The sequence below is a fragment of the Eptatretus burgeri genome, chromosome 2 (genome assembly GCF_056783735.1).
Source record: "Eptatretus burgeri isolate ZD-2024b chromosome 2, Ebu_testis_v1, whole genome shotgun sequence".
Taxonomy (NCBI): Eukaryota; Metazoa; Chordata; class Myxini; order Myxiniformes; family Myxinidae; genus Eptatretus; species Eptatretus burgeri.
The window spans coordinates 46909428-46935591 of record NC_140962.1 but is presented as its reverse complement, the minus strand read 5'-3'; the positions used below and the strand labels follow the sequence as shown (position 1 = coordinate 46935591).

General features: G+C 45.6%; 1 protein-coding gene across 9 annotated transcripts in view; it reads right to left on the bottom strand.

Moving 5' to 3' along the window:
- LOC147031974 (transcription factor RFX3-like) overlaps positions 1–26164 on the bottom strand; it is a 248527-nt gene that overhangs the window by 159729 nt on the left and 62634 nt on the right. For all 9 annotated transcript variants that reach the window (XR_015050987.1, XM_085853483.1, XM_085853487.1 and 6 more), the window contains exon 4: positions 19256–19327. Coding sequence is in view for 8 of the 9 variants with exons in the window: in XM_085853483.1 (XP_085709609.1) it covers positions 19256–19327 (72 nt within the window). In the remaining variant the exon portion in view is untranslated. The remainder of the gene's footprint in view (positions 1–19255; positions 19328–26164) is intronic.

Sequence of the window (26164 nt, the reverse complement as noted above, 5' to 3'; positions counted from 1 at the left end):
CCACAGCAGCGTTTGGTCAATTTAATGTTTGACGAGGTAAAGCTGGTCGAGACATTGCGATTTTCTGGAGGGCATGTTGTAGGATATGCTCAAAATGCAGCAGCGGGTGGTGAACATGAAATGCTTGTTTCACATGCTATGGTTGTTGAAGTTTCCTGCCATTTCGGTGGTCCACGCTATATTCTACGCATTTTACCCTGCAAAAAACTAACTGCCGATCAGCTGAAGGAACTCCTTATCAAAGCTGCATCAGCTGTAGTTGGTGCTGGCAGTACTGTGATTTATTTGATATGTGACAATTGCAATACCAACCGCAGTGTTTATTCAAAACTTGGAGGACCAGGAAGTTGCCAAGTACTGTCAATTCAAGAGCAATCTATGTTCTTAGTGTACGACTACGTGCACATCTTCAAAAATGTTCGCAACAACTGGATTACTGTTGATGGCAAGACACTCTCATTTGTCGTAGATGGTAATAAGTAGAAAGCTTACTGGAGTGATATTCAGAAGGTTTCTGAGATCGACCGGGCTACTCCTATTCGCTTAACCAAGCTGAGGCACACCGCTGTTTTCCCCAAGCCCCTTCAAGGCCAGAGCGTACCATTGGTATGCCAAGTGTTCAATGACAAGACTGTCGCTGCTTTAAAGACCTTCAAGGATTCACTGGGCATCAGCGAAGGCACAATCATCCTCACCCAGATATTGAGTGAGTGGTTCAAGATGATGAACGTGAAAGACCGTTTCTCCGCTATCCATCTGCGCGAAGAATCCAGACAGCCTTGGACAGCAGACTGTACAAGTTTCACTGGGCTGGAGCAGGCCTGCCAAATTATATCTACCTGCGCATGGCAAGGAGGTGGTGGTCGTAAGCTGAAGCCAACTCAGCAAACTGCTGAAGCCTTCACTGTGTCCACACGGAATAATGTGGATGCTGCCAAATTGCTTCTGGCAAAGAAAGACTTTGACTACGTTCTTCCTGCTATATTTGCAGATGAAGCCCTGGAAAAGTTTTTCGGCCAAGCCAGGCAAAGAAGCGGTGGAAACTTCTACATTGACGTAGTTGACATTATGGCTGCAGCTAAAATTGTAAATTTGCAAACACTCATTAGCATGACATTATGCCCGAATCTAGTTCTCGTGTGATTGATTGCGACAAGAACTGTACAACTTCCATAAATCCAGATGAGCGAAGTGAACTCATTGACGAGATTACTCCTCAAGACACTCAGGATCTCTTGGGGTCTGACGATGCCCTTCAGCATAAAGTAGTTTATTTGGCGAGACACCTTGCTCATAAATATGGCGATAGCACTAGTATGGAGGAGATCATTGATGATGAAGATGGTAACGAGGTATCGTCTGAGTTTCTAGATAATTTGAATAGAGGTGGATTGAGTGTGCCGACTTTGTCAACCGTCTTTTTGTACATAATGCCTATAATTTGTATGACAAGACTAAAATGCGTTGCCGATTTCATTTTGCTGAGCTGTTATCCTCTGTAGATGCACCTTTAGCTAGTCATAATGCTGCATGTACTACTTTAGCTAACATTCTATTGAAAGCTCATGTTCTCAATGTAAGTGACAAAGAAAAAGCTTTGGGATGCCTCAGGAGGCAAGAAAAGCTCTCCAACTAGTGATAAACATCGACATAGTTGTAATAGGCATAGTGTTGTGGCATGCATATAATGTTTATGTAATAGGATACATGACAATAAATATCAAAGTTTGACAGCTCTACACACTTGCATCTTATTACAATCAGCCATCTCTCACCGTTTATGAGTTAGACTCAAAAACGGACAAAAAATACCAAAATTCAGTAATTTGACCTTGAAATATGACCTTTTGGCCTTGAAGATGACCTCAAGTGGTGTTGAAACTGACACTATTGAACTCGCCGTCCTCAAAAACCCCTGAATGGATCCCGAGATCGTGTCTCTAGCCCTTCTCGAAGTCATTTTAGCCCTGGACTCAAGTTACAAACCCTGAGCATGGGAGGGTCCAGTCCTTCTCTATAGGAGTCTATGGTTCAAGTATACAATTCAAATGATATAAAATAAAAGGTTTTAAAAGCTGTAGAATCATTTTTTTTTACCAATGTTTACCACCTTTGCTGCACTGTATTTTACACCACCTTATTTAACCCATTAAATTAGTTACTCATGCCTGTTATTTGTGTTCTTTTTGACCTTAATCCTTTCTGCGCATGTGTGATCCGGATAAGATTTCGTACATTTCGCTAATTTCAGAGCCAAAGTACTACTAAACTGCAGGTTTGAGTTCCGATTCATGTTCTCTAATGTTCAAATATAAAATTCAATTGGAAATTAAGTAGTTCCTCAATGAAAGACCAATGTCTGTAGACAGATAGAAAGACAAAGTAAACCAATTGCTTAACTCCACTTTTCACTTTGTGCATGCGGGATGACACGAATGACATGCATTAATGTGCAAACAATGCATCAAACAATTCGAGCTAGTTTATAAGAATAAGAAGCAGAAGAAGAAGAAAAAAAATACAAATTGGATATATAACTGGTGTTATTCAAGTGAGATGTCTGGGAAAAGAGACAACTTTAATTGAGTATGCACTACTCATACACATAGGAAAAACAGAGGGGAGTCATGATGGTGTAGAAATAGCTCTAAGTAAATGCAGTAAATGCCACTAAAGTTATGCACGTACAAAGGAAAGACGAATGTGATGCAAAATGAAGAGCAAATTAGAAAATATTTCTCCCATAAAAGCTTATTTTGCTCCAAATGAGACCTCTGATGAAGGAATAACCAGAGGGTTGGTGTCAAAGCCACCCAATGCTCGCCTGTTTATACTTTATCGTTTTTAAAAGACTAGTCTAATAATATTTTTTATAAAGCATTGCAGTGAAGTGTGATCCAAATAATTTTAAAGCAATATATGTATTTGTATATTGTAATCAGTAAAAAATAGTGTGGTAGATAAAAACATTAGAAAGGAAATAACTTGCACCAAAAACTTTAACATTTTCACACTCACGCTCACGCTCACGTTGACGCTCATGCCGGGGGTATCGCTATAGCTCTCTGTTCTTCGAACAGGCGAGCTAAAAATGAGTTTATCAATGATTAAATACTGTACTGTGCTAAATACAGTAGTGCAAACCAGCACACGCTACTTCTACTAATGGGTGATTTCAATGCGAAAGTAGGTATGGACAGACAATTGTGGGCGGGGGTGTGGGGAGGCAGTTTGGAAGTTTTGGAACAGCAACAACAAACGACAATGGCGAACATCTGTAAAAACATGCCATATATACTCGTAACCTCCTTATTAAGAAAACATAATTTAAACTTAGGCAGAACTATAAGACAGCAGCAACATCACCAGGATGGAATAACACAAACTAATTTAATAGGAGATGGAGGACAACGAGACTCGAATGACCATATTATAGGGGATGTAATATACGAATTGAGCACAAATTAGGAGATTCCAAAATTAGAGTGAAGCTGAAAGCACCCAATACAAAAACAACTAGAAGGGCACTCGGTCGCGCGCATACCTCTGCCCCGTAATGCCTGATCCATGAGAACATACCTGGCTCAATAAATTGATGAAATATCATGCTACACATCATTTTTGAGCCCTATCTCTCAATAGTGAAGAATCACGTTAAAAATTCTTGAAGCCAGATCCAGATTTGGATCTTCAGCAAAATCGAATCAATTCTTTGTGGTCACACACTCAAACTGTCCACCAAGTTTCATCCGAATCTGTCCACAACTATTTGAGATATTGTGTTAAATATCAATTTTGACCCTTCCTCTCAATGGTGAAGAATCATCTATCTATAATTCCAGCAATCTGTGTGTGTGTGTGTGTCTGTATGTGTGTCTGCGACTGCCGTTTCTCGACAACCCCTGGTCCGATCTAATTGAAACTTGCCAGGAATATTGCTGGGGACCTGAGGATGTGCCTTTTCAAGATTTGATATTAATCGGTCAAGCGGTTCCCAAGTTACGGCCATTTATTTTTCAACCAATGACAGGACACGGTGCTATGACATCACTATTGACGTCACAATAATTTTGGGTTTTTTTGCACATACGGGCACGCACGTACGGCCATGCACGTATGGGCCTGCACGTACGGGCACGTGAGAGTGAAGGAGCAGCCTGTGTGGTTGTTGTTTCTGGCACGCGGTTTGAAAGTTCAATTTTTTTTTTGCATGTACGGCCACGCACCTACGGGCACGCACTTACGGGCACGCACTTTTTGGCCCGCACTAGTTTTAAAAATTCCACTAGTTGGATCCGGATCTTCACCAAAATCTAATCCGTTTGTCCTCATCACACACCGAGCTCGTCCACATAATTTTATCTGAATCCGTCCACAACTTTTTGAGATATCCTGTACACAAACAGACAAACAAACAGACAGAAAGGGGTGAAAACATAACCTCCTTCACCTTCGGTGGAGGAGGTAACTAGATAAAGAGCAATCAGAGATTGCAGACCCTCGCCAGGAATTGATTAGTGTGGTGTTTGTGAAGTTTTGTGTGGTGTTTGTGCCCTGGTGTGTTCCGTAATTTATATGAGAATATAACTGGAACTGCCACTGTATAACTGCTGACAGTGATGACGGGGTACCAAGACATCCTGCATTGATGGGACACTTGACCCTGACCAATGACGTTTATTATTATTCAATTGAATTTAGAATGTCATTAAAATAAATTCAATTCAAATCAAATGGAAGACCAAATAGGTACAGTTCTTCATTGAAGTTATCAGAAGGAACCCAAATAGGCAAAAAGCAAATCTGAAGTCATCAGGAGTTACCTGGAGAGGATTCGCATTTCAGCTGCTACTCCTCTACCTTCAAACCCATCCAGGCACAGCCAAGTGAGACTCATTCAAAAAAAAATTTTTTTAATAATAAAGAACCCAGATCAAAAAAAAAAAAAATCAAATAGTTCTGCCTGCCAGACCATGCGTCTGATCAGATTGAAATTTAAAACTTATACAGTATTCCCCATCACTACTTGATCATAATTGCGAAGTTTCATGTCGATTGGTTACACGGTTCAAGAGAAAGATTCGTTTTTTTTAAAGATTTTCGCTCAAGCGACTTGTCCACGATTGTGCCCAATAACCAAAGAGACTCCTTCAGCAGCACCAATGCTCTGCATAGAGTATGGTTCCAATGGATGGATGGATGGATGGATTTTGCTCAATCCACGATGGCTGCCATACCATGTGACATCAATTATTTGTGAATACACTGGTATTCCCAAGGCTTGGAGAACATTGACGTGAAGTTTCCCCTCAATCTGTCCAGCATTTCTGGAGAAGAAGATTTGTTTTTTATAGGTTTTAGGGTAAATCCAATACGGCTGCCAAACCATGAGACCAATGACGTCATATGTGTGAACCTATTGTTCCTCATGGATAGGCAGTCATACATGTAAATTTTCGCCTCGACCTGTTCAGCCACTTCAGAGAAGATTTTTGAAGGTTAAAAAAAAAAAACAATATGGCTGCCAAATCACGTGACCGATGATGTCATCATTTTTTTTTTCTGTGGCCCATTTTATCCCGAGATGACCCTCAAACATTTTCATACTGATCAGATGTAGTGTTCTACATATGCAATTATGACGTCATAACGAAGGCATCTATGACGTCATAAAATACCCACACATTCCCCATGAGGAGTACTTGCCACGTGCCAAGTTTCAATTTTTTTTTTTTCCTCGGTGCGGTTTCAGAGATACAGAGGTCCAAAGTTTTTCCAACATGGCTGCCACACCACGTGACCTCTGACATCATAATTATCAATGAAACATTCGACATGAGTAGTCACTCCTGTGATGAAAATTGTCTCAATCCACCACGCGGTTGCGGAGAAAAACACTAAAGTTCTGTGTGGACAAACAAACAAACAAGCCGGTAGGCGACATGGGTGGTCGCTACATAATTGCATACAAGTCATACAGTTTTTGATGGATCGGACTGAAAATTTTTGACAAAGAGGTTCATTATGGTGCGCATAAAAGCGCAGAAACCGATTTTTTTTTTTGGGGGGGGGGGTTTTCAAAAAATTCAAAGTCCCATTGCTCGGCAACAGTGGCGTCCATAGCAACGGTACTCAAAAGCCTACAACTAGATCCTGGTATGAACCTACCAGTCAAGTTTCATCAAAATCGGTTGACTCCTCCGGCCTCCAGAGCTGTCCATTACATACATACAGACAGACGGAAAACCTGAGAACAACGGTAGTCTCGTGACCACCCAACAAACGGATCCAAATGCAATACCCTCTCCTTCAGCGAGGGTAAAAATGCAAAATAAAGCTGGAGAAACTACACGGTGTTTCAAAAAGTGGGAGTGCACTGAATTAATTACTTGTGTTTCATGAGTGTGTTCATCATTAAATAAAAATGTGTGCTCGTTTACTTGCAGGTATCATTAACTCGATTAACTGAGATACCCACCATTTGACAATACATACCTTTCTCTGAAAGACATATTTTTGCATAAGAGGTGTTGAACTGCACTGTTTCTTTTGAAATACCCTGCAGAAGTTGAAAAGTATAGGAATAAATTTTAATTGAAAGTGGGGTGAGAAATCTGAACAATTTTTAAATATAGAAGTGGAAGATTTCCGCTTTGGCCACATTTCCCCTGCAAGAAGTCAGCAAATATCACTCCTGTCCACAAGAAGGGTGCCCAAACAGACCCTACCAACTATAGGCTTGCTTCCAATTGCAAAGTCATGGAATCCATCATTGCATCTGATGTTAAATCTTTCAGGTTTTCAAAAAGTCTGATTTCTGACAATGAGTCTCGATTCCGTACTGGTCACTCAATTCTGGACGTGCTTCTGCTCCTCTCTCAGTAATGGTTGGAGGCCCTCGATCTCAAACAAGAGGTTAGAACTGTCTCTCTGGGCAAATCTCAGACATTTGACACATTCTGTCATCCTGCTTTGCTTGCCAAGCTATCTGCCGGTGACATAGAAGGCCACCTTCATTCCTGAATCTCTGACCTTCTTCACTCACTCAGTCAACATTTGTCCATCAATAGAACCCCCTCCTTCACCCTCCCAGTGGAGGCTACAGTTCCCTGAAACAGTGGTTCGGGTCCAATCTTGTTCTTCAGCTGTACTGTCGTGTTCAGGCTGATTAAACACCAGCCTGGAGGGATAGCCAAACGGTTTTAACTTGGAGGCGAACAGCCGAGATTCTTGACAATTATGACGCACGCGGGAAGCAGCAGCTCAGCGCTTTCCCAGAAATGAAGCACACGGGTTTATCCTCGAACCCACAACGAATAAACAAGCACAAGGAAATTCAACAATAATAATTTAATAAACACAAATCAAGGGTGATAATGAAAATAAATCAAAGTGTTAGGAAATGAAAAATGAGGTAAGCTAAATGCTAATTTGAGACGTCTCCACTCAGTCACACAAACAGACAAGGGGAAAGATAAAAACAAAAGAAAATCCCTTTATGCCGGCACTCAGCTTTGTGTCCAGAGATGTCCGTTTGGAGAATAGCCACTACACAGGAAAACGCACCAAAATGGCGCCAAGTCTCCTCACGGCCACGTACGTGAGGTAAAAGCGTGCGGCGGTCTTCAACACCAAGAGCCCACAAACAGCGTGCGGTTTCTTCTCATGATCGAGTTTGCCACACCATTCCATCTAAATTGTCGGTCCAAAAATAAGAGGAGGGGCTCCAGAGACTGCTCTAATCGGGCAGCTTTCTCGTCGTGCCGAAAAGAGACAAGAGCCTCACGCTTTGCTTCCAACCACCCTCCTTTTCCCTGGAACCTTCTTCCTCTCTGAGATCATCCCCCCCCAACCAACCAATCATCTGCCTCGGGGGCGTGGCCTGCCGGTTACATTTCCTGAGAGGTGGGGTTTTGTCTGGCTGATATTGTTGTTGTTATAAAAACGTGCTTCTTTATGGCCAGCCTTGTAAATGCAAAAACGTAGGAAAAGGTCACAGGGGGCAATCACATACTGGGAGAAATTAGCCTTATACCCTACCTAGTTAAAACAACACCACAGCCACCCCCCCACCCCCTCCGGTGTGGTGACGTGTAACAATCTTAAGCTCAGTTTTTCCTACTTAAATTACAGAGATGTCTCCCACTCGTCCACGGACCATGCTATACTAAACAATCCTATTTTCACGATGGAATTCCTCCATCTACACCCACAAACGTAACATAGCCCCCCCTTCCAGAACCGTAGCTCCTGCAAAGTTCAATGCAGGCGTTACCGTTCCAACCTGAACACTTACTGACTTACACCTAATTAGCGAATGAAATAAATTAAGAGGGGCTGTGGAAAGCGAGCCGGAGCTGACTTATCTGTTCTCCTTAACGTTCCACACTCCTTAAACACAACAATTCAAATATTTGCAAATCTCTTGATTCCTCGTTCCTCACTCTTGAGGCAGGTAGAAAAATGTCAGAAAACACAAAAACTTGCCGTAACAGACAAAATCTTAACCAAAAACTCATTAATATTTGTATAACCCCCTTCGAAAGACTGGGTTCCCTGGTGGATGCCACAATACCCAAACGTTAACTGCAGAGCCATCCCTATTTACACCTTATCCAAATTTCCACGGACCCTGTCCTTCTGGTACAGGTTAGTGACATGGATCAGGTGGACCTTCCCCCACACACTCACACAAACCCAATAATCAATTTTTCATTCCAACCCTGCAAGACCATGGCTTAAATGTTATTCCACATGTGTGATCCTCAATTACGCAGCAGGGAGGTACCGTACAATCAAGATGGTGAGGGCGCTTCATGATGTGGTGCCCGCAGTCCAAAAGCAAGTCACCTGACTTATGACTTCTTCGCCCCCCCTCCCCCCTTCAACTATTCAGTCCCTGACAGCCAAACAGCTCTTTTGCTGCATGTCCCGCCAGGGAGTGTCTCTGCACCATCTAGGTTCTCTCGGCCTCTCTTGGATTGCCAAGGGTCTCCCTGCCGTGGGTCACCCAACTGACGTCTTCTCTGACGAGTCCCCATTTCCAGACACCACCAGCTGCCAGGGACAAATTACCTCAGGGGGAGCCACAGTCACCGCTCCTCCAGAGCGTGATCCATTCCTGCGGACCCACACACCCTTCCCATCCACAAAATCCAGTATGTCATTCTCTCCCCGGCTGCCATTAAATCCTCAAACACTGCATCCTAGTGTCTGCTCCCATCCTAATTACCCATGTCCCAATTTCTAAGCAAAATTGAACACTTGGGACAGTAAGCATCAAGGCAACTTACCTTAACTCCAGGTCGTCACAGGTTGGTCGGGTCCAATATTTTCATCCACCACTCTTAGTTTCCCCAGCACCCTTCCAATCCACCCAGGAGCCTGCCAACCCAGGTAGGGACTCAATCTATCCCCGTGGACTGTCTGTGAAAGGTATGCGGGCCCATCTGAATTTTGAAGACCACATCAATCACCTGCTGGAGCCCTGGAACACCAAACAACCTTGTTGTGCCTTTGTGTGTGCAGCTGTTCTGACATGAGGTTTTTCTAACGTCCCAAAATGGGTGGCTCTTGCTTTCTGTTTCTACCTTACAGAATCTACACTTGTCCGATTGGCTCAGTCCTGCCATTTTTTTTTAAAAGCCATTCGTGTAGTGTCCTTGGTATTGGGCATTTATAACGATTCGTTCTCCATTCCAATCGAGCTAACCTCTCCTTAGCCATTCCAGTGATCCTTCTTTGTCTATCCCCAATCTAGCCAACTCTTTTTATACAGGGTGGCCATAAAGTCTGGAAACATAGATAATATTGTCATTCTGTTGCAGTTTGAAAATGTCCTTGACAAAAGACGAATGCATTGAGGTGATACTGCCGAGTGGACGCGAGGGCAGGTCAAATCGACGGATTGCAGAGCACTTCAACGCATGTCGCAGGTTTATTTAGTGAAAATCAGAGACAACACATCACGGATGCATGTGCAGGGTTTGATGGAAATGCTGCATTAATGCACAGCGTTCATTGCAATTTTGCATAGTGCATTTCTCATGAAGGACAACACATTGAACATGTCACGTAATGTCATTGAAAATATCACTTAGCGTAATGTAATGTCAATAAACCATTTATAATATATATTCGCCTGTGTTTCCAGACTTTATGGCCACCCTGTGTTTCCCTGCTCTTTTGTCTTTCTCCCAGTGTCACTAAGTATCTGTTGGTATTTCGTATATATTTTCCTTTTGTCTTTTTTGCAATCGTTGGGGCTGTATTTGTTGCCGTTTTGGTTTGGCGCGCGACATCTTATATTCACACCTGTTTTTGGAAGATGTTTGTAAGGTGAGTGAGATACCTTTTCTGGCTTGCTGAGTTCATGCTTGTGTACAAATTGTATTCGGTAGTCCATTGAACTTTTCACGTATTCTGCTAATCCTAGAGTCGTCCCTCTGTGCACTTGATTGAGTCCCATCAGAATGCCACCTCCTTCTCACCTCAGCAGGTACATTATGCATTGATTTTTGTAGAACATTTTGTGGAGAGTGAGGAGCTTCCTTGTTCTGATATCGAGTTTTCTGATTTCTGCTTGTGGCCAGTTTACTATTCCGAAGCTGTATTGGACACTGGTACTGCGAGTTGGTTTATGGCAATGATTTTGCTCCTTGGGGAGAGGTATGTTTCAGGATCAGCCTCGTTCTATGCAAGTATTCTTTGGCAATTGTTTTGTGCATTTTTTGACATAATTTGTGGCCCTCTTCTACTCCATGGCTTTGTTGTCAAGCTCCTGTATTGTTGTATCGAGGTCGATTTTTATGTTGGTCTACCTTGCATGAATGTGCACTTGGCATATTTATCGAGGACAAATTCCATTTGGATGTCATCGTAGTACCGTTTCACTAATTTCAGTTGTTCTGCCACATTTTCGTCATTCGGTGAAAAGAGTTTTAAATCATTCATGTAAAGTAGATGTGTCACCTTTCTTGTTTCTTTGGATGTTCTTTTATTGGTTGTTTGAGTGTATCAATGTCCTTGTTCATTAATGATGTTCGTGGATCCAGAGCCAGGCAAAATAGGAGGGAAGGAAAGGTTGTCTCCTTCGAAGATCCCACGTCGTATCTTCACTCCTGATATTTCAATCTTTCCTTCTGAGTGCTGCGGGATTAATTTAGTATTCCATAGATCCATGGCTTTCTCAATAAGATTAATTATTTGGGGATTTATCTTGTAAATTTGCATGCACTTACGACATTATATTTAAAAATATTATGCATGGATACGGACGAAACTTTGTGGACACGTTGGTTGTGTAACAAAGAAAAATTGATGAGGTTTTGGTGAGGATCCTTCTTGAGATCCTGGTGTGGGAATTTCTTCAGTGATTCTTCACAATTGAGAGATAGGGCCAAAATGATATATAGCATGATATTTCAAAACGTTGTGGATGGGTTATGCCAAAACTTGGTTGTTGAGATGGGTCGGCGATAGAAACAAGCTGATTAGATTTCGGTTCAGGTCTGGATGAAGATCCAGCATATCATTTGACGATAAAACACGAACTGTTCAGCCTGGTGGAGGTATACACTCGACCGAGTGCCATTCGAGTTACCTCCGCAACCGAAGGTGAAGGTCAGGTCAGGTCAGGTCAGGTATGGGAGCATGTGCCAGAACAGCGGGTAGCTGCGTCCACTTTCCGCCAGTACTCCAGGGGCTTCTGTCTGCCCCCCCCCCCAGGCAGATGCCAGGCCCATCCCCATCTCCTTGAGATGATGGTCAACCTGCTGCAACCAGGAGGCACGTGGTCGGCCCACTGGCCTCCTCCACTCTAGAGACTACCCCGCTGAGAGAATCTCGTGAGCAGGATCAGCGTCAGGAAAACGAGCCACATGTCCATACAGCCGCAACTGACGCTCACGGACTATGCAGGTAACAAATCTCATCCGAGTCTCTCTCAGCAACCGCTCGTTGGACACAAAATCCGACCAGCGATAGCCAAGGATTCTCTGAAGAGACCGGGTACCAAAGGAATTAAGTCTCCGTCTCAGATCCTTGGTCAGAGTTCAAGTCTCGCATCCATAGAGCAAGACTGGAAGTACCAAGGAACTGAAGACTCGGACTTTCATCCTCCCGCACAGGTACCGGCAGCGCCACACCCCATGATCCAGTGAATCCATGATTCCCCAGGCCCGACCCAGACGTCTATTGACCTCTGACTCACAGCCAGCAGACAGGAATATCACTGCTCAGGTAAGTGAATCTCTCCACGACCTCAACATCCTCACCACAAACAGGCACAGACAGGACAGCAGCATCCAAGATGTCACCGAAAGCCTGGATCTTAGTTTTGATCCAAGAAACCCGTAATCCCAGCGGCTCCGACTCCTCATTCAGCACCTTGAGGGCCCCCAAAAGGATATCTAAAGTCTCCGCAAAGATGACTGCATCATCTGCAAAATCAAGGTCCGAGATCTTGACATTCCCAAACGATGCACTCAGCTTGATCTTTCCGACATCCTCCCTAGAATCCAGTCCATACAAGTGCTGAAAAGTGTGGGGGCCAGTACACACCCCTGACGAACCCCAGTAATAACTGGAAATAAGTCAGAGATGGTACCACCACACTTCACAGCACTCTCAGTACCAGAGTAGAGTTCGGACATCAGATCGATCAGTTTTGGTGGCACCCCACGAAGACCAAGAATCCTCCAGAGGACATCCCGATTCACTGAATCGAACGCTTTACAGAGATCAACATAGGCTGCAAGCAGCCCCTGCCGAAACTCTCATCTGCGTACGGTGAGGACACGAAGGGCAAGGATACGGTCAATCGTTGACCTCTTTGGTGTAAAGCCTGACTGTTCTGGACGCTGGTGCTCAAGCAGATGGTGGCGAACCCTATCAAGAATTATCCAAGCAAAGACCTTGCCCAGCACTGAGAGCAGCGTCACCCCTCAGTAGTTGTTGCAGTCTTGGCGATCACCCTTCCCTTTCCAGAGAGGAACAACAAGGCCCCTCTTCCACTCAGTTGGGATGATGCCAGTGTTCCAAGCAGAGCACAAAACTGCATGCAACGACACGAGTGCAGCATTTCCATCAGCCTTGAGAAGTTCAGCATGGATGCCACAGATCCCTGGAGCTTTGCCCGGTTTCAACCGGTTCACCGCAGCCCATGTTTCCACAAGCGAAGGTGGACCACAGTTGATTTGAGGGTCAGCAACAGGGATTGTAACACCCTTGACGTCCAACTCGACAGCTGGGGGATCAGCCTGGTACAACCACTCAAAGTAACCGGCCCAGCGGGCCTTCACTTCAGACTCCTCTGTCAAGAGCCTACCACACTCTGCTCTAACTGCAGTGCTCCGAAGGATGGGCTTGGATGAACGCAATGTGCGAATTCCCCTGTAAGCGGGACGAGAGTCACCTGTCCACAGGTGATGCTCTACCCCCTCACAGATTCCTCGCACATAGGCCTCCTTGTCCACCCTCAGTGCACGTACAGTTTTACGCCTCAGCTCCCTGAACAGCTCAGCTCTGCCATTCAGCCTGGCGCTGCGACTCTGGTCAATGGTATCCAGTGTCCCTTGAGAGACAAAATTCTTCTTTGCCCTGCGGTGAGCTCCAAGACATCCACCGGCAACATCAAGGACGGTGGTCTTGAAGGCACTCCACAACTCTTCAGGACCCCCAAAAGCACCCAGACCCCCCAAGTGTCCACTCAGCCTGTTCGCAAACTCCTCAGCTACTCTCTCATCCCTGAGCTTGCCAACATCCAGCCGAGGCTGGGATGGTACCATTCTCCAGGATTTAAGGTGCAGAAGGTGAAGGAGGTTATGTTTTCACCCCTTTCTATCTGTTTGTGTCTGTTTGTGTACAGGAAATCTCAAAAAGTTGTGGACGGATTCAGATGAAAGTTGGTAAACAGGTTAGGTGTGTGACAAGGAAGAATTGTTTTGATTTTGGGGAAGATTCGAATCCAGATCCAGATCCAACTACTAGAATTTCAAAGTGATTCTTCACCATTGAGATACAGTGCCAAACTGATATAGAGCACGATATCTCAAAAAGTTGACAGATTCGGATGAAATTTGGTGGACATGCTGGGTGTGTTAAAAGGAAGAATTGATTTGATTTTGGTGAAGATCCCAATCTGGATACGAGAATAATTTAATTTTTAAAGTGATTCTTCACCATTGATGCCTGGTGTTGGCTTAATAGTTAGTTTGGGTGGAGGGCTTTGGATCCTCGGGTCCTGAGTTCAAATCCCGCTCAGCTATTGAATTTATACCAGAATTGGTTAACTCGACCTGTCATCCTTCCGAGGTCAGAAAAATGAGTGCCAGCATGCTGGTATACTGCGTCGGAGTGGCGACCCATCCAGGATTGTGCCCAATAGCCAAGCAGACTGCTTAAGCAGCACCAACGCTCTGCACAGAGTATGGTCCCAATCTCCTCCTCCTCCACCATTGAGAGATAGGGCCAAAAACGATGTAGTACTGTATAGCATGATATTTCAAAAATGTATTGGGCCCAATATGTTCTCGTGGATCAGGCATTACAGGGTGGAGGTATATGCTCTTCGGAGTGACTTTCCAGTTTAACCTGTTACCTTTTTAAATGTTCATCTTTAAAGGCCTTGCAGCACGAATCTTGCGGGAAAATGAACAAGAGCCGTCAACAGTGGTTGACACATCTCAGAGAGCTCATGGTGCTGTCATTATGGCTTGAGGTGCTACCGTTATGGCTGAGCCACTCCGCCCACAATGGTCATCATTGAGCAATGGCCAGTGAGAGGGGAGGGGCATGAGCCTCATCAAAGATGCAAGTACCCGAAGTAATAATAAGCACGCGTGCAGGGATAAAAAGAAAGAGGAGCTTGTTTTGTTTGCTGGCACTGCTCACTGCACCAAAGCCTGTAGGAGAAAACAGCTGCGTCACACCTCGCTGAACAAGTCGCGTCTTTATTACTCTCCTCAGTCAGCGACACAGAACGATCGTCCACTCCCCCACCGGGACTGGGACATCTTCCCAAGCTCTGCCTAGGTTTGCGAGACAAACTTCATTGTCTTGTGAATTTCTCAATGTCTATCTCCTGTGGCATGTCTGAAAGGGCTCCAAAATAAATAATTAAGGAATCCAGCTCGTCCGTTGGCATCGTGGGTGCATGTCGGGAGGGTTAAGGAATTATTTTATTGTTGGCTGGATCATTTATTTTTGTGTATCGCTTCTTTCTTGTTTCCTTCTCCCATGTCCTTTGCTCTTATTAGATATACTAGGTCTCGGGGTGAATTCTGATTGTCGTGGTTCTCTTGAGGTCGTCAACTAACACCGCTTACACGGTAATCATCACTGCATCCCCTGTCAGCACCCGCCGCCTCCGGCTCGCTCGGCCTGATTGGTACGAGGAGGTGGTGCTTAAATAGTGTAGTGCTTGGTTGGCTTGACGGGTCCAACGGCCAAGGTAGTGGAGATCAAAGGCTCCATCCCTAGCGGGAACCACTGACTCAACTGTCTGACCGATGATGCAGATGCTTTCTACTTCTTTTGTCATGAATCGGTTGTTGAATAAAAACCGGTGACTCAACCAGGAAGTGGAACAAACGGCTGTTGCAATATAATGACAAAGGAAGTATAAAAGAAGGCAAAAAAATTATCATGGAATAAGCTTAGCATCTGTTCCAAGCAAACAATTATTAAGAATTTTGTGTAACAGAATCGAGCGGATGGTCGAGAAGAAAACGAGAGAACAGGTTTGTTTTAAAAAGGAAGACTGACTGTTGACCACATTTTCACTCTCATACAGGTTTTTGGAAAAACTGGGAGTATGCAAAAAGCCCTTGTTCATTGCTTTTATAGATCTTGAAAAAGCTTATGACTCCGTTTGGAGAGGACTGTGGAGAGACTGAATACTGTTCTCGCACATACGACAAATACATACTGCATTGGTATTATAAAATGCAAGAAACAATCCAATATTTTAGTTTAACATTTTGGGAAAAATAAAAGGAAAATAATGTTGGTGAATAGACAAGAAGCACAAAAGTGGTTATCCAGCTACTTGATGGACAGACGTATCCAGGTGGTGGTTATTGGGCAAACAATCCAAACAAACTCCAATTAAAGCACCTCAAGGATCAATGCTTCGGCCCCCCTTGTTTCGAGTCTACATTAATGATCTGTGTGACAACCTGCATAACCCTACCTTTCTCGATGCTGATGATGGTACCATCTACTGCCTGCTCGATGAAGTGAATTTCTCCATTTCTCCACCATTTCTCCGAGTGAAGACCTACAAAAGATTGACGAGTGGGGACAGAAATGGAATGTCCTGTTTGCTACCGAAAAATCCAAGGTTATGTCTCTCGGTAGACGACAATCGAGTGAGCATCCTCCAGAGTTCTTCATCTGTGGTAAGTCCTTGCAGCATGTACATGGGCTTGACATACTTGGAGTTGGGTTCTCCCGGAGCTTGGGTTTCCAGTCTCATCTGAACTCCATCGCCGTCAGAGCTGGACAAAGAGTGAGTGCCCTTCGCAGGATTGCTCCATACTTGGATCCGCTTGGCCGAGCCCAAGTGTACAAAGACTAGGTACGGAGCATAATGGCACATGCTCCCCTCATATGGATGTCTGCAAGTGTCATGCATCGTAAAAAGCTGGATCATGTGAAACGTCGTGCTGTACGTATCATCAAGGCCCCTCCACAGGAATTGAATGTCGATCCCCTACCACACAGGAGAACTGGAGCAAGTCTGGGTCTAATGTACAGACTGCACACATAAGAAGTTCCAGCACTTCTGAAGACTATGCTACCTCCATCATGGATTCCATCAAGGTTCACCAGAGCAAGTTCTTCCTTTGTTCCCTATGCTGTGCAGTGTCTTACTGGCAAGATGGAGAGTGGTCACTGGTCACTTTTTCAGTATGACCGCTCCTATATGCCCGCAATAATACTAGTGTGGAACAGTTTACCAGATGCCACTGTAGGTCACCCAACAACATCCGGGATAAAGGCTTTCTGCTCCAGAGCACACAAATATCATAAAGTCGAATGCAGTATACTGTTGTGGTTACCAAATTCGCAAACCACCATTCAGGTCCCTTAGGTGAGGTATTTCGGTAAGTACATGTGTAGTTAGGCCCAAACCCGTTGTCTAGTGGGAATACATGTCATTTATGCGTGCTGCGACTCTTCAGGATAGCCGTTTTTCTTTTGCTATCTTTATTTTGGACCAACCGCCATGATTACCACCACCAGTCACAACATCAACCACCAACCACAACGCCGCTTCACCACAACAGCCACGACCTTCACGTCACACCTCGCAGCCGTCGCATCGCCACCGTTCTTGCGCCGCCTGTGGGTACCGGTGTTGGACTCGTGCAGGGCGCGCGCCGAACAGCGTGTACAAAATCACGGATTTTGTGCTTCAAAAACGACACACGCCCACTTTTTGCCATCCAATCGGTGAGCGAGGGGCGAATTGGCCCCGCCCCCAGGGCGATCGATATATGCAAATTTATGGATCAAAAAGCATTCACGCCCACTTTGTCTCGGGCCAATGGGGAGCGAGGTGAAAGGTCGAAGGGAGGGGGTCAAGGATGAGAGGGCGAAGCTACGGGGCTGATAAAAGGACCGTGTTCGTCAGTCCAGTAGAGTCCAGAGGAGGAGAGTAGGAGAGTAGGAGAGTCGAGATCAGAGAGTTAAGACTTCGCGGGCGGTGGAGTTGGCGAGAAGGAGCTGGTCGTCGTGTGCGTTGGAGTCGGAACGGAGGGGACGGAGCTGTGGAGAGGCGGCGAGGGCAGACGAGGGGGTGCTCGCGTCGTGCAGGGAGCTGCACCCGAGGGAGGCCGACAGCGCGACCTGGCCGAGGTGGAGACGCTAGTCGCGGGACAATAAGAATCCTCTATACCCCGAGCATCAGCAACCCCCTCCTGTTCCCCCCGCGCTGAGATAGTGCGACCAAGGGGGCCCCTTTCCCACCCCCTACCAGACACTGTCCGCGAGGCCCGCGGAGTTGAGGCGCCATCGCCGCTCCTCGTCTCATCACCAGACGGGTAGGCCGACACGGTCTCGGCCTCAGGCCCGCCTCATCCTTGAGGGTATTTCTTTTCCTTGGTTTTGGGTATGTGTTGTCGGCGCCGTCTGTGAAGTAGAATTGTATAAGTGTTGCCGTGTGCTCGGTAGTCGGTATTAGCTCTGCATTGTGTTTTCGCTTTCGCATTTGCTTTTTGTGTAAATTGCATTGTGTTTTTTTCTTTTCTGTGTGCTTTTGGTGGAATTGAATATGTGTGCTTTCCGTTCGTCGCGAATAAATGTGCTTTGTGTTGAACTGTTTCCCGCTTCGCTTCGTCATTTCTTTCTTTGAATCCTCATCTTGCTTCACGTAAAGGGTTGGTAGTGGGCTGAATACGCCCGATAATTAATCGAACCGTCGAGGTCGACGATAACACCGCTCGGTTATCCCGATAGTACGGAACGGGTCGCTTAAGTGGCCCGTGTCCGAAGTCGACCTGCGGCGAGGTGCGATCGCCCGGTCTACCCTCCGCGTGGGTACTTAGGTAGGTCGAATTTGGCGAGCAACCCTATCCCACGCGGGGGCTGATTGGCTCGATCGCGGTGAGACCGAAAGGTCCACCCGTGACTGGTTCCCGGCGTTAGTCCGAGAGGGTCACGACTGGATTGTCCGTCCGGTGAGCGACGTGCCGCGATTCGAGTTACGTGGCCGTCAGCACGCCGGCGGGCGCGAATCCGCAACAATACTTATGAAAACGTTTTGTATGTACGATTCTATCACTTTGTTTTTTATTATTATTATTATTATAATTATTCTCTCACCTGTATTTTTGAGACTGCTTTCATGGTACAAGTGGGCACTGTTTTTGTTTTTTGCAGTGCTTTTCCATAAAAATAAAAATTAAGATTAAAAAAAAATGTACACCAACGAGCCCAAGATAGATAAGTGAAAGCATATGCGACAACCAGCTCGAAATCCCATTTAAAGGACAGCAACCAAATCCCCATTTTTCAGCATTAGAACATGTTACCAGACCAAAACTCCATCAGGATTTGCACTTGGAGATTAGTTTGGTGTTGAGTGTGCTGTGAACAAATATAATGAAATATTGTACTCTATATCACAAGTGATAAAGGCCTAAGATGAAATGTAAATTGGGAAAAGCTTCAAGGCATGTTTCGGAAGGACATCAATGAAAGAGAATCTTGTTAGATTGATTGCCTTGTTGTTAGTTCATGCAATGCTTACCTGTTGTGGCACCTGCACACGTTGGGGTTGTGTGGCCTTTTGCGGCTGGGCCGAAGTCTGCACCACGAGACGCTATGCAGGTGGGTAGGCAAAGAATGCATCCATCAGGGCATGGACAGGCATATGGGACAAACAAAGACTTCCTGACAAACACTATGGCAGCTTAAAGTTGGACTAAAAACATATTTTTGAAATAAATGAAACATTTATCAAACAGCATACAACTCCTGCCACAAGACCTTTTAATCACAAAATTATTCTGATATAAAAAATGTCCAACCAACCCACCCCTCCATTCCCCGTTTCCTCACTTCCACAAATAACTCCATGACATCATTTATTATCTTCTAAATATAATTTTTCCATTATGTTATCCTTGTTTTTCTCCCTTAATGGCATTCCCAATGTTTCATCCACAAAATTCGTGTGCGCACGCACGCACGCACGCACGCACGCACGCACACACACACACACACAACCGAGAATGTACCTGTCGAGGCAAGGAGGAAGCAGCAGCCTGATGTAACTCAACCAAGTGCACAAACTGTAGGATGAGCTGAGTATGTGAAAAGTGCAACAGACTACTGAATCCAATTTGTATGCAAAGACAACAAACCAGAGAAGGTATCCCTAAGCCACCCAGCAAAAAACTTCCAAAGACAGGTGCGCATGAAAGATCCATCCATCCATCCATTGGAACCATACTCTGTACAGAGCATTGGTGCTGCCTCAGCAGTCTCCTTGGCTATTGGGCACAATCCTGGACGGGTCGCCACTCCGACACAGAACACCAGCAAGCTGGCACTCATTTTGCCGACCTCGGAAGGATGACAGGCAGAGTCAGCCCCACCTGGTATTAATTCAACAGCCAAGTGGGATTTGAACTCAGGATCCAAGGATCCCAAGCCCATCACCCTAAGCATTAAGCCAACACCAGGCATGCATGAAAGATGTCACACATGAAATCGAAACAGCAACAAATACAGGCCAAATTACTGCAGAAAAGACAAAAGAAAATATAAAACAAAATATCAACAGTTATACACCGACAACTGGGAAAATGATAAAAGAGCAGGGAGGTGTGTGTGTGTGTGTGTGTGTGTGTGTGTGTGTGTGTGTGTGTGTGTGTGTGTGTGTGTGTGTGTGTGTGTGTGTGTGTGTGTGTGTGTGTGTGTGTGTGTGTGTGTGTGTGTGTGTGTGTGTGTGTGTGCGTGTTGTTACGAATTCTGGCCCGCCTGGCATGCGATCGGCCACGTAACTCTAATCGACACCGCGTCGCCCACCGGTCGGACAATTCAGTCATGACCCTCCTTGGAACGACCGCCAGGAGTCAGTCACGGGTGGGGGGTTTAACCTCACCACAACCCAGTACGCATTCTACCCGCACGAAATAGGGTGAATCACCGAATGTCGATATACCTAAATACCCGCGCGGGTAACCTACCGAGGGATTGCACCACGCCGCAGGTCGGCTTAGGACACGAACCGCTTAAGCGGTTCGTTCCGTACTACAGGGATAACCGAGCGGTGTTATCGCCGACCTTGACGGTTCAGATTACTTTACCTGGGTATTCAAACCCTCACTAATTATTCCACGAGGTAAGGTGGCACTTTCAATAAAGGAAAGGACGCAACGACGGGGAACAGTTCGACAAGCACATTTATTAATTACACACACGTAAGGCTGCCATGCAATATGTACAGCAAGAAAACAATACAACCAAATAAAGCAGGGAATTCTGTACAACACAGTCACTTAAACAGGTTCTACTTACAGACGGCGCCACACCATGAAAGCAAAAGTAAAAAGAAAAGAAAGGACCTCCCTTTCGTGGCCGTCCAGTCCCCCTCCCACGACCGTTAGCGGGGTCGCACCTGGTTCCGACTTCCCACACGGCCGGCGAACCCTCTCGGGCACCCCTCGTCCGGACACGCAGGTCCACCACAGGCCGCACTGCGGCGCCTCCCGTCCGCGTCTCCACCACCAGGCCGCGCCGGGCCACGAGGGTGGGAACGAGTGAGGAGGAGGGGAGCGCAAGCCAAAAAGGGCGCATGAACCGTGAAGAGAGGAGGAGGCCCAACGTGAATCACTGAGAGAGCGATCCTCGCGTCTGTTCGCCTTTTGTAAGGCGGGGCTCCGCCCTTCGCCACGCGGGGCACCGCCCGTCGCTCCGCCCCATTCGCGACTCCACCTCCCTTCGAGGCGTTTCCAGAAGGCTCTCGAAGGGGGGCGTGCCCCCACTCCGACCACCTCACGCCGTGCCTCCACCAATGGGGAGCGAGCTGCCCCGCCCCCTTCCCTTCACACCAAGCGCGGGGAAAACAGGCAGGAAAAAACCCACAGGCTTCACAAGAGTTTTTGTTATGCCAATCCTTCTCGGACGGTTTCCGACGCGGAAACCGTCTTACCGTGGTCCGCGGAGGATGGCGTTCGTAAGCGGGCGTAGTGGCGAAGATGGTGGTGATTGTTGTGGGGGTGGTGTGAGCGTGGTGGGCGTTGTTTGCGTGGAGGTTTGTTGCAATGGTGGCTCAAAATAACGATAAAGAAAAACAGCTATCTCAAAGAGTCGCAGCCCGGTGAACACGAAGAAAATCCCTTTAAACAACGGTGGGGACCTATCTGAACACTCACTTACCGGCATAGTTAATCTAAGAAACCTTTATGGTGTATTGCGAATTTCCACAGCCATAACAATATATATATATATATATATATATATATATATATATATATATATATATATATATATATATATATATATATATATATATATATATATATGTCTCTTTGGAAGAGATGGACAGATTCGGCATACACAAAGGCTATTTGGAATAACGAAGAAGAGGTCAGCTCAACTGGGATAGAGAACGAATTATTATAAATGCCAAAGACCAAAGACATTATACCAATAGCTTTAAGAAAATGGCAGGACTGAGTCAATCGGATAGGTATAGATTCTGCAAGGTAGAAACCAAAGCATGAGCCACCTCCTATTGGGATGTGTAAAAAAAAAAAAAAAAAAGCTTGTGTCAGAACAACAGTACACCCAAAGGCACAACAAGGTATGTAGAGTAATCCACTGGCACAATTGCAAAAGTCTCAATATCCCAGTTCCAGAAAACTCATGGAAACATGAACCAAAAAATGATAATTGAAAACAAGGAAAGTAATGCTCGTGTATGACTGAATGATCTTATCGAGCATGAACATAGAAAAAAAAGTATTGCGACCAGATGTAGTATTGAGGTACAAAAAGACAATCAGACATTGCGAATTGAGGTGTCAGTACCCAGCAATTTTGGCCTAAACACAGAAATCAAGAAAATGACCAAATACCAAGACCTCAGAAATGAAGTGAAAAGAGCCTTGAAGATGAAGAATACCAAAATTGTACCAGTGATTATTGGAGCAACAGGAATGATAAAAAAAAAGAACCTCACAGAGATGTTAAAAATCATCTGTGGAAATATTATGACAAACTGCATTTGGAAGCTGCCCGGAGCCTGGTGACGATCCTGAAAAGAAGCCTTGGAACAAGACTTTGAAAACAAGAAAACTTCACAAATTGGTCCATGAATCATGATCTCTTACTGAAATGGAAGTGGATACTTCAAGACCTGGGGGAACTCTGTTCCACCTTCTGAAACATGCATATGGAGATAACAACTAACGACATACACACACACACACACACAATATATTGTCATGTCCAGGGGGGTTTGCCCCGTCCTGGACGGATAGCCGAGACTATTTCCGTTGGAGGCTGACAGCCGAGGATCTCAGCTGTTAGCCTCCAACGCGGGATGGGAGGGCGGCAAGGCACGTAGCAGACGGAAGCACAGCGCAGGGGTTTATATTCAAATCCACGACAAATAAATACAAGCAACTTAAATAAATACGGGGGTTCAATGAAAATAAATCAAATATTTTAAATGATAATAATTCAAAACGGGACAAGAATAAAGAAACGTTAGGTAAACTAAATCCAATTTTGAGGCACCTCAACAGAGACTTTAACACAGGCAAGGGAACAGAATAATAAAAGAAAAATCCCTCCTTTAGCCCGGCACTTAACTGTGTGCCCAGAGGTAAGTTTCGGAAGCTTGAAAGTCACCAAACCACTTTGTCATTGCATGGGAAAATGCACCCAAAATGGCACCCAGCCGCTCTCTGGGCGGGAAAACGTACAGGAGACGATTCGGGTGGCGATACTCAACACCAGGGCTCAGAAACCACCGTGCAACTTCTTTCATCGATTGCACTTGCCATCGCCGCTGCTCTACAAAATGGTGCCGTCTTCCTCCGATGGCACAACACGAGGCTTCAAGGATGGTCTCACACAATCCAGCCGACCAGTCCATGGCCAGCGCCCGCTCCATCACGCGAGCCAATTCACCTCAGCACCAATACAACAATCGTACAGTCTTCTTCACCGTGTCAAGGGTAAGCCAGCCATGATGCCCTCCTCTTCCAACTGCCATCTCTGCCTCACTCGCTTCTGTCCCACTCCAAACCTTTGTCTCGAATGACTTTTTGTCACCCCACGCAAGACTCTCTTCCAAATGTCACTCTCCTCCACTCTGATATCACACCCATCAATCATCCACTCTGGGGGTGTGGTTTGCTCGCTGTCATTTTTGGAGGCGGGGTTTCTTGCCTCTTTGGATGTGCAGCTCAGTTGTTGTTTTAAAGATGTGATCCCTTTTTATCGCCGGTCTTGAAATGCAAAAACGTAGGAGAAGGTCACAGGGGGCAATCACATACTGGGAGAAATTATCCGTGAACCCGACCTAATGTAACACAGCACCGCTCCCCGTGTGGTGACACATAACACTTAAGCTCAAAGTTTCCCGACTTAGTTTACATCGACATGTCTCCAACACATACACGGACCAACCTACTCTATACAATCCTATCTTTTCTATGAAATTCCTCCATCTACCCCACAAACATAACAATATTTATAATCATATTCATGACACTGTGCTGTGCAAATAGATGAACAATAATTTTTTAAATTTTTTTTAAAGAATAGCTTCCAAGGGCAGTAAAATAGCAATCACATTAATACAATATATATATATATATATATATATATATATATATATATATATATATATATATATATATATATATATATATATATATATTACACATATATATCTATATATTGTTACGGCTGTAGAAATTCGCATTACACCATAAAGGGCCCTCAGGTGAGATATCTCCAAAGGTACATGTGTAGTTAGCCCAAACCTGTTGTTTCGAGGGAATTTAAGTGATCCATTCGGGCTGCGATCCTCCAGTTAGCCATTTTTCTGTTCTATCTTTTATTTCAAACAAACAGCATCTCAACAACCACGCCATCCCCATCACAGCGCCAACCACTCTACAACCACGCCACCTCCACCATCTACGCTACCACATCTTCGCCACTATGTCCGCTTCCGAACGGCAAACAAAGGCGCCAAGGAAGGAACTGCGAGGATGCGCGGGTTTTCCCGCCTGTTTCTCCCGTTTGAGTTCTCCGCGCTCGGTGTGGGGGAGGTGCGATCTGAGCCGGGAGTCAAAGGTGAGAAAAGGTGGGGGCCTCTTTTTGGGGGAATAATTCCCTGGCCCCGAGCCAAGACTGACTTTCCTCGCCCCCCGCACGGCGCGGGGAGGGGGGGACGAGAGGGCACGCCCCTTTTCGGGAACCTTCTTGAAGGAAGGTGGAGCCGAAAACGGGGCGGAGCAAAGGGCGGAGTCCCGCGCTACAAAAGGCGGACAGGACGGACCTTGGGGGGGGGGTTTGGTCGAGGGTTGGTTTTCGGTTGGTCGAGTTGGCTCGAGAGTCTGGTTTGCGAGGCTTCCGGTCGGCTTGTCTTGTCAAGGGAAGAGGTCCTGTGCCCGCGGCTTGGCGAGCGACCCTGTCACGAGGCACGGACGGGAGACGCGGCAGCGCCAGTTGTGAGGTGGACCTGCGCATCCGGACGGGGAGTGCCGGAGAGGGTTCGCCGGCCGCGACCCGCTGACGGTCGTGGGAGAGGGACTCACCAGCCACAAAAGGGAAGTCGCGACTTCCTTTCTTTTCTTTGGGTTTGTGTAAATGACTGTGGGTGGCGCCTGTCCGACAAGTAGAACTGTTTAAGTGTTGCCATGTGTACGCGTATTCGGTTTTAACTGTTCTTTCACTATATATGTGCATTTTGATCATTACCTTCGCATTCTGCGAAACGTTATGTATTTATTTATTTATTTGTGAATGTGTGTGTGTGTGTGTGTGTGTGTGTGTGTGTGTGTGTGTGTGTGTGTGTGTGTGTGTGTGTGTGTGTGTGTGTGTGTGTGTGTGTGTGTGTTAGTTATTCGCATAACTCAGAAAGTATGAAACCAAATCGCTTGAAATTTGGTGGCATGATGGGTTATTATCCAAGGAACATTTGATTAGATTTTGGGAGCGATCGGGTCAAAGGTCAAGGTCACGGAAAGGTCAAATTCGTATTTTTACCATAGCGCGTTCAATTTTGATCTAATTGGCATGCAACCGATGCCAAAATGTTCAGAATTCATTGTCCAATCTTGTGATGGGCGACATGACATAATTACGTCATTACCCTTGTTAGCAGTTGGGGGTCAAAGGTCAGTGGGGTCACGACCTTTCAAAATATGCGGTTTTTGTCATAACACGGTCAAATCAAAACCGATTTGCATGAAACCAACACCAAAATGTTCACCGTTCTGTTCCCCCCACTCTCATGCCAAGAACAAAAAAGTAGCGGAGGCGAAGGTATGCGCTCTACCGAGTGCCCATTCTAGTTGTGACTGTAAATACGTGCCTTCCGTGCTGGTCTGTGTGAATTAAACGTGCTTGTGTGAACTTGTTCCCCGTTTCACTGCATCCTTTCCTTGACTCTCCATCCTGCTTCACG